At 52.6% G+C, this 10,000-nt stretch overlaps 1 protein-coding gene across 1 annotated transcript in view; it reads right to left on the minus strand.

The window, feature by feature from the left end:
• The window catches only part of LOC310814221 (serine/threonine-protein phosphatase 2A regulatory subunit B'' subunit alpha-like), a gene marked incomplete at both ends in the record, with an annotated part of 6,767 nt that extends 1,011 nt beyond the window's left edge, over positions 1–5,756 (minus strand). Inside the window, 4 exons of the mRNA XM_083683520.1 lie at positions 1,863–1,913; positions 2,817–3,799; positions 3,950–4,031; positions 4,233–5,756. Of these exons, the coding sequence (XP_083539646.1) occupies positions 1,863–1,913; positions 2,817–3,799; positions 3,950–4,031; positions 4,233–5,756 (2,640 nt within the window). The remainder of the gene's footprint in view (positions 1–1,862; positions 1,914–2,816; positions 3,800–3,949; positions 4,032–4,232) is intronic.
• Between the last annotated feature and the right edge of the window lie 4,244 nt (positions 5,757–10,000).

The raw sequence follows: 10,000 nt of genomic DNA on the forward strand, positions 1-10,000 counted from the left end.
ACCCCCCTCTCCCCCAACCTCTCCCCCAACCTCCCCCAACCTCTCTCTCTCTCTCTCTCATCATCACCTACTATTTTCTCTCTTCTTCTCTCTCTCCATTATCATCACCTCCTCTTTCTGTCTACCTCCTCTGCTCTATTTCTCACTCTTTTCCCCTGACTCAGGAAGCAACAAAGCCCTCTACCCTGCTGATTAACATACCCCCCCCACTCTGTCTTCCTGTCTTTACAATCCTTCTTTTCTTTCTCCTTCCCCCTCTCATTTCTTCATGTTTTTTTCTCTATTTTTCCCCCCGTCGTCTCCTCTTTTTGCTCTTCTTCCCTTACCTCAAGATTGCTTAAGAGTGCAGGGCTGCAGCAACACATACGCACGCACAAACGCACACACACACACACACACACACACACACACATACGCACACACAAAAGATTGTCTGTATAATGCTTCCAAGAGGCATGCAGGAAACTCACTGAGTTGGAAAATCTGATTTGAAAAACAGTTTGAGGGGAGTGTGCCATGGGTTTGGAGAACGTGTGTGTGTGTGTGTGTGTGTGTGTGTGTGTGTGTGTGTGTAAAGTTGTGTTTAATAAAGCCATCACCATGGCAGCTCTGGGCACTGAGCGGTGTGTATGTTAATCATGTCACCATAATATTTTTGGGGACACACCCCCTCTGATACACACAGAGGTCAAATATAGATCAAGAAACGTGCCACTCCACCCACCCACACCCACACCCACACACACACACACACAGCTTACTCTCCCATCAGACAGACCGACAGACCAACAGACACACCCACACACACACACACACACACAGCTTACTCTCCCATCAGACAGACCGACAGACCAACAGACACACACACACACACACACACACACACACACACACACACACACACACACACACACACACACACACACACACACACACACACACACACACACACACACACACACACACACACACACACAGCGGGGGATTTAGCCGACTCTGCTTTTATGGTTTTGTAGATAGATCATGCACTCTGTGTCTCTGGGCTCCACTGCCTGCTCTGGGCTTTCTGCTCTGGGTTGGACTAGCTGCTCTTACCTCTGATTTACAACGCTTGGTTCCCTGTCTCCATGGAGATTAATGGCTACATCCTGACAGGTGCAGAAAGGCCTGTATTCCTCATTGTCAGCAGCAACACACACACAAACACACGCACACACACGCACACACAGACACAGACGCAGATGCAGACACACACACACACATATTGACTGAGGTGCAACAGACTGTGTCTTCCCAGAGGACCCAAAAGCACTTCCCATCTACACTAAGTTTGTGCCAAGCAACGTGTGTGTGTGTGTGTGTGTGTGTGTGTGTGTCTGGTTCAATCTTTGATTGGCAGTTTAATGTGTAATTAGGGCAGGGGGGTGGGGTGGCGCTAGGGGATATTTGCATAATTCCCAGAGTGCCAGAGTGGGTATTGGGTGTCAGAGAGCTATTCCCAAACTCAGCTGTGACCCACAGTAGCACTGGGTCAGCTTACCCTCTGACACACACACACACACACACACACACACACACACACACACACACACACACACACACACACACACACACACACACACACACACACACACACACACACACACACACACACACACACACACACACACATAAACACGCACACACAGGGTCCATTTACACTGTGGCGACAGTGAGTCTGTTAGCAGGATGCCATAGTACTGGGGGAGGACAGATTTAGGTCTCCTCACACCTCTGTCTGTCAGCCTGGGGGGTGTGTGTGTGTGTGTGTGTGTTTGTTGGGGGAGGGGGGAGGGGAGGGTAATGACACCGTTAACACTTACTATGCCAACACCCCCCTCCCCCTCCTGCTGTGCTCCAATCAGCACCCTCCTCTGACACGGCAACAACACAAACTGGTCCCAAAATAACACAGCAGCCAATCAGAGTGTCCGAGAGTCTGAGAAGGGCCACTGTCCTAGCGACTGTGTGTGTGTGTGTGTGTGTGTGTGTGTGTGTGTGTGTGTGTGTGTGTGTGTGTGTGTGTGTGTGTGAGTGTGTGAGTGTGTGTGTCTGTGTGTGTGTGTGAGTGTGTGTGTGTGTGTGTGTGTGTGTGTGTGTGAGAGAGAGAGAGTGTGAGAAAGAGAGAGTTGATGTGCTGTTGGGTGCTGGGTGTTCCTTCGGTGGCAGCTACCATGGCAACATCATAAATAGGTGCCCTACATATCAGCAGGGCGTAAGGTTACACAGCCCAGTAAATAAACAGAGAGAGAGACAGAGAAGGAGAGAAGAAGAAGGGAGGAGGAAAGAGAGGAAGAAAGAGAATAAAAGAGCCCTATGATATGTACCGCCACAAACAACCATATCCTAGGAATCCAAACAGACCGTCAGTGAGGCGCTGGTGAGGCACTGTGTTAAATAGGCTGTGTGTGTCAGAGAGGGACATCATTAGTCACATCTATTAGGAGTCCTTGAACACTTCCGATGGGAAAAGAGACTGACTCATTTTCTCCCGTGTGTTTACTGACCGCACAGCTGACAGCATACACGCACACGCACGCCCGCTTTCTCCAGAAAGCAGATATATCAAGAGTCAGAGGGTTCATCAACGTTAACTCGTTGATCTAGCTGTATCAAATACAATCCTTAATCCCATAGGCTTAGTTGTGTGCAGCAGACATGTTTTTTTACCCTTACCTTAACTGCTCAATGGGGTGACATCAGAGTCGGTTCATCCCAAGCATCCCACTTAGCATTTACTGACAAGCCATGAAGTTGAGACAAAGAGAGACACTCACCCTGATCACCTCTGGAGTCTGCTGGATGAGGAGAGTCGAGACGCTGTCTCCTGTGGCGACGGGGTCGCTGACGGCAACGGCGTCTCTCACTGCAACCGGGGTAGGGACGGCAACAGGCGGGGCTGGGGCCTCTGCAGGTGCAACTACAGGTGCTGGGACAGTTGCTGGGACAGGTGCAGGTTCAGGTTCAGGTGCTGGTGCTGGTGCTGGGACAGGTGTGGGGACAGGGACAGGGACAGGTGTAGACGCAGCTGCCACTTGAGGTGTGGACTCAGGTGTGAAGACAGCAACAGGTATGGGTTCAGGTGTAGACACAGATCCAGGTGTAGGTTCAGGTGTAGACACAGATCCAGGTGTAGGTTCAGGTCGAGGTTCAGGTCGAGGTGCAGGTGTAGGTAGAGCTGCAGGTGTTGGCTGCGTCTGCAGCTGTGTCTGTGTCTCTGGCGGTGGGGGTGTCTCAACCTTGCCCGCGACGGCCAGAGTGTCCTGCAGCAGCCTCATCACCTCCCTCTCTTTATTCTGAGTCCCGCTCCCAGTATTCCCAGGGCTCCCAGACTCCACCAGCTCCTGGGCGAAACTCTCGATACTCTCCAGGATACGCAGCAGCAGAGCCCCGTCGTCCTCCCCCTCCTCTCCCGGCCCAGCCACAGTGGCCTCTCCCCAGGGGAGCATGGCAGGCGTCGCACTGGCCCTGGAGGACGGGCCGTTAGCGGCTAGGTGGCTAACAGGCTTCTGGGGCTGGGTATGGAGAGAAGGTTGGGACTGAGGCTGGGACTGAGGCTGGGACTGAGGCTGGGACTGTGGGGTGGAGCTGCTCCCCTGGCCCCCTCTCTGTCTGGTCTTGGCGGGGAGGGGGGGCTCGCGGCCCATGCTCTGAGACAGGCTCTCCAGGTCCATCAGGAGCTTATCGATGTCATCGTCTCTGTGACTGACAGGCGGGGGGGCCGGGGCCGGGACCGGGACAGGCCAAGGGGAGGTGTAGGCTGCACCGGAGGGTGTGTGTGTTGATGGGGTGTGTGTGGAGTGTGTGTGTGTGTGTTGCGGCAGATTGGAGCCAGAGTACGAGTGCGGGGCAAAGGCTGTCCCGTTCCTGTGGTGATGAGTGTGTGGCAGGTGTCTGTCCGCCCCGGGGCCTCTGGCGCTCTGCGTGTGGGCGTGTCTGGATGTCCGGTCCAGCCCCCTGCCCACATCTGCATCCTCCTCGATGTACAGAGCCTCCATGGGGGACGCAGACAGAGGGTGGGTGTGCGGCGGAGGGTGGAGGGTGAGGACGGAGGGAGTGTGTGTGTGCGGTGAGGGGGCAGAGACGGACGGAGTGTGTGTGTGCGCGTGCGGTGAGGGAGAGAGTGCGGGAGACGGAATAGAAGGCGAAGGAGTGTGGGAGTGGGTGAGTGACCCGTTAGTCAGCGGACCTACTCTGGACTTATGGCCGCCTGCCAACTCAGTCTTGCTGGAGGAAGAGAGGTAGGAGGAGGAGGAGGAGGAAGAGGAGGAGGGCGTGGGGGACAGAGAGGAGGAGGTGGGAGGTACGGTCTTGGGCATGGGGGGGGACTGGACCACGTCCTCGTAGCGGGGGGGCTGCTCGTTGCCAAAGATGGGGGAGAGGGAGAAGTGGTTCTGTTGAAGGGAGTGGAGGCTACTGACCAGCTCGGCTAACTCGCTGTGCACTCCTCCTCCCGTCCCCGGCCCCCCGGCACCCAACCCCAGCCCCAACCCTGCGCCCCCCTCCCCCAGCTCCAGGGGCAGTCTCTTCAGGTAGGAGCTGAGCCTGGTCATCACCGCTCTGTAGATGCTCTCGGGGCTGGCCCCCCCCTCCTCTGTCCCCCCTCCAGGACTCTTGCGTCGGATGCACTGTTTGATGATGTCGGTGCATTTCTTCAGGTCCTCGGAGCACTTGAGCAGGATGTCAAGGCAGGCACGTATGTCCTCCCCCCCGGAGCCCCCGACCCCCCCCTCCGCCAGCCGGGTCTTCTCCAGCAGGCGGGCGATCAGGTTCTCGTCCCCCAGCGTGCTGAGATACAGGGATGCCACGTTGTTCAGGCCCGCCTCCAGGGAGCCGCTGCAGGCACTCGATAGGCTGCCCGTGGACCCTCCTCCGGTCCTTGACACTGCCGATAGGCTGCCGGACAACGACCCGGTCCCTGTTCCGCCCTTCAGCTTAATACTCTCCTCTAGCCCCGCCCCTTTCCCCACCAGGCCGAACGGCGGCAGGTTCTCGTCGTTGGCGTTCCCGGTGAGGTTGCCCGCTGTGACGTTGGCGGCGGTGATGTTGGAGGTGAAGTGTCCGTAGATGATGTCCAGGTCGGTGGAGCGGCGGCTGTACGAGTCGGGTCTGACTTTGCGACCTTTCCGGAAGGTCACATGGCTGGAGGAGAGGCGGAGCTTCTCGAAAGAGAACTCCTTGAGTTTGCCGCTGGCCAGGTTGATGGCCTCTCCCGTGATGTCCTTCAGACTGCCTGACGGGGTTAGAGACCCCGCCCCACCACCAACACCACCACCAACGCCACAACCAATGCCACCACTAGTCTTCTTACCACGCCAAGGCGGGCTCTCATCCCCCCCAAACACGCCTCCCACAACCACACTGTTAAAGCCTGTGTCTACGGCATCGCCGCCATTACAGCCCAGCGCAGTCTCCATGGTCACACTGGGTCTGCTGACGGCGGCGGTGTGGTGAGCGGTTGTGTTGGGGTTGTGGTTGGGGTTGTGGATGTGGTGGTGGTGATGGTGTGTGCGGTTAGGGTCAAGGTGAGCCGGGTCGGGAGCAGTGAGTAGCTCGGAGCAGGTGCTGCGGTGAGCCACGGTGCAGTCCAGCCCCTGAGTCAGCGCCCCACATGGGCCGGGGCAGTAGTGCACAGCGTGAGCTTGAGCACGGCGGTCCACCACCACACTGCTATAGCAGCTCACGCTGCTCACCACCACACGGTACGCTGCCGCCATGGTACCACCGTCTCCGCTAGGACATGCGAAAGTCAAACAACTTGAATTTCGGTACAAACAAAATATCGAAATGTCCAAAAATCATGAATTATGAATGAGTAAATATCCGTCCAGGTGATCCGAGGTGGGGTTTTAAAATCCAAAAAGGGCCTCAAAGTCTTCCTTGAGGTGTCTCTCTGATTGTCTCACAATGGAACTTTGCTGGTTTAAATAAAGTGAAGAGTGTCTTTTCTCTCCATCGAGAAGTGAGAGCTCACTCTGCTGACTACCATACAGTCCACAGCTGCCATGGTAACTCTCCACCCTTGTCAGGGCATACTGAACATTCAGACATGTTTTAAATTCCAATTCATGCAGAAAGAAAATTCAAATTTCTGCAAAAAACGATCCAAAGAAACAAGCTAATATCCCTTCAGATGATCAGAAAGGGTTGACATCCACATGAAGAGTGTGTGTGTGTGTGTGTGTGTGTGTCGTCTCCTCTCTCCCTGAGGCCTCTCAGTAATAGCTGGTTCCTGCCCTCTCAGCTGGATACCTCTCTCTGCTTCCTCTCTAGGACCGGCTCATTATCCAGTAATGATGGTTCTGGAGAACAGAGGCGGAGGCAGATGCAGAGTTATCCATCTCTCCACAGCAGCCCCAAGGGCCGAATCTCAGCCCCAGTGAGGCCTCAGCATCACCCCAGCCAGGACGCACCTCGCTCTTCTCTGGTGGAGCCACAGTCAGCAACTCAGCTCAGCTCCAACACAGCTTCTTCCACGAGAGGCGCAGATGGTCTGCTCTCTGGTGCTCTCTTTCGCGCTCCCTCCCTTGCTCCCTCTCTCTCTCTCTCACTCACTCGCTCGCTCCCTCTCTCTCTCTCCTTCTGTCCTGCGCTGTCAGGCTTGTCTCAGAGTGAGTGTGTGTCTCTGACTGGAGGACACCACCTGTGAGTCAAAGGAGAGGAGGGAGAAAGGGGGAACGGGGGAGAGAGAAAAAGCGGGAAGGGGAGAGAGAAAGAAAGGGAGAGGTAAATCATTATGACAGTGACCATGTTGCCGATTTCTGTTATTGTGTGTGTGTGTGTGTGTGTGTGTGTGTGTGTGTGTGTATGTGCATGTTGTCAGCCCGGCAGCCATGCTCCAGATGACAACAGATACAAGAAAACCTAGCCCTTTATCATCAAAGACTACAAACCGCACTTAACTTCCTGCCACATCACCACTAAATTCAAACGCACGCACGCACACACACACATACACACAGTGCTGCTCCCAAGATCAAAGAAAGAAGAAGAAACAGATAGAGCAAAGGAGAGACGTAAAAGAAGGGAACAGAAAGTGAAAAAAGGAGTGAACTGTTCTTCCAGTAATGGCTCTAGCCAGAGGAATCATGGGAAAAACAATAAAGGTGTCTCTCAGGTATTCACACTAGCTAAATAAAAACACACACACACACACACACACACACATACACACATACACAATACACCTGTTCTTTTTACCTGCCCCATGTGCCACCTGAAAAGCTTTACAGGCAGAATTGAGCATTGGGAATAGCTAGAGGAATTGAAAGGCTCTTAAGCTTATATCTCAGAAGCACAGCACAGCAAAGCAAAGCACAAACACACAAACACACACACACACACACACACACAGGATCAAGGTATCAAGAATCTAAAGCACACACCATCACTTCCAGAAAGCGGGTCGATTCAGCACCAGAACAGGATCAAAAGAGAGAGTGTGAGAAGCTTGAGCTTCATGGTAATAAAGCCCTATCTACTGCTGGATACAGCCACCCTGCTACAGAGTGATACAAACATACAGGATAATAGACAGTTCTATACACAGAAACATACTGCACACACTAAATACACAATATAGTAGAAGCACACACTCTCTTTCTCAACTGTTTTCTCTGAGTCTCAATGGGAGAGTGGAGGGGGAGGGAACACATTCCTCAGAGTACTACCCTCCCACACACACACACACACACACACACACACACCTCATTTCACACTTCTACTATACTTCTCATGTATACTGAACACACACATCTCACAAAGGCAAATGGCTATTGGAGACAAGACTGGAAAAAGTGAACATGAGATCCATTGTGGCTCCTCCGGCCTTGGCAGAGCAGCGGTTTCCTCCTTCAGAGTGTGAAAAAGGCTAACTGAGGCGGGCAGGAGTGAGTGGTCAGTGACGGGGGGCGTTGGGGGGGGGGGAATGGCACCTGGAAAAACAACCAGTAAAGAGTTTTATGGAAAAGCCATGCAGTCTGCATGTTCACCCACACAGAGACACATGTGCATGTGCACACACACACACACACACACACACACACACACACACACACACACACACACACACACACACACACACACACACACACACACACACACACACAGACACACACACACACAGACACATTCTGCCTGCTCTACATGACTCCTCAGATGGTCATGTCTCTAACTACAGGTCGCTGCTTCTTCAGCAGGAAATCACACTTCCTGACTACCAACCTACCGGAGAGAATAGACATGGAAAAAGACTACAGTATTATAGTACAGGCAGTGGAGGCACACACACACTCTTCTCCAATGCTGTAATCACACTTTGTATCTGTGTATCTGTGTGTGAATGTACTGTATCCCGTAGTGACACTGAACCCGTAAACAAAGTCTGGTGATGTTTTGAAAGCAGAACTACTGCTGCTGCTGCTGCTGCTGCTCCCATTAAGGCTTTTAATAAACATCTCACCCTGCGTATACACTCATGTACAAATGAAAATGAAATTAATTAAAGTTTATTCGCCAGGGTGCCGTCCTATTTTTGTTCTTTACACTCATGCACACACACACACACTCGCGCACACACATACACACACATACATAAATCAGCACTTGGTTTATGCCATGTTTCTCCCAGTTGAGTAACTTTTTTTATTATGCTGCATTCTTTATGAACATTCTTTATGGGCAAGTGAGCTGAGCATATGTGGATGATATCAACTTTCAACTCAGTGTGTTAACCAACTCCTGCTTAACTACCCTGTCTTCTTTTCCCTCTTTCCCATTTCTCTCTCTCTCTCTCTCTCTCTCTCTCTCTCTCTCTCCTTCCCTTCACCCTATCCCTGAACCAGGAAGCAGCTCTCTCCTCCTGCCCCCTGCAGCAGTAAATCATGGGAGGCCAGTTCTGTCACAACTCCACCCACACCCACAACCAGCAGAGGGTGACTGACACATTACAGACAGCCTGAATGGACTGACTGTGGGGCCAGGGAACCTTAGAGGGCAGCCAGCCTTCCAGAACAAGGCCTTAAACCAACACTAAACAAACCCTACCTAACCCAGAGAGAGGCGACAGGTCTACACTAGCCCACTCTCTCACCCACTCACTCACCCACCCACACACCCACACCCGACAAGGTCATATTACTGGGATTAAACTGACTGAGAGAGAAGCTCTGCCGCGCACACACACACACACACACACTGTATGTATTGTACACACACAGACGCACATACACACACATGCACACACACGCAGACACACACACAACACATGCTCTGAGGGTATTGATTTTTGCCCTGAGAGTGGGAACAACAACAGCTTCAGAAAGGAGGGATTATATAGCTCTGCTCTGTGTTGCCTCATCTGACACACCTTTAACACTACACACACACACACACACACACACACACACACACACACACACACGCACACGCACAAACACAAACACTGCATATGCATGAGCAACTCTAAACAGTATTTGCCTGTTGCTTCATCATTAAATATTGATCTCTGCGCCAAGCTGTGTCCCTTTCTCTCCTTCTCTCTCCCTCTCTCATTCTCTCTCTCTTCCTTCCTCCCACTCTGCTCTGGGACTTAGACTGACTGGATGCCTGACCCACTTCTGAATTTCTCTAATCTAACAGTGAATTATTTATCTGCAGTCCTCAAAGGCTAGGCAAACACATCCTAGGCTCTCCCTCTCTCCCTCTCTCCCTCTATCTCCCTCTCTCTCCCTCTCTCTCCCTCTCTCATAGACGTCGAGCCTTGCCACTTCTCTCAACAGATCCCTGGCCCCTGTGGTAGACAGGCAGGTTAGGCTGCGGCTATGAGTCCCTCATAAATATGTTCCTGTTCATAAATCTACCTCTCTTTAAACGAGCGCCATTGAGGCCACTGAGACTGTGTGTGTAAGACAGACAGACAGACAGACAGACAGACAGACCCACAGAAAAGACATATACACAC

The sequence above is a fragment of the Argentina silus genome, assembly GCF_951799395.1.
Source record: "Argentina silus genome assembly, chromosome: 13".
Classification (NCBI taxonomy): Eukaryota; Metazoa; Chordata; class Actinopteri; order Argentiniformes; family Argentinidae; genus Argentina; species Argentina silus.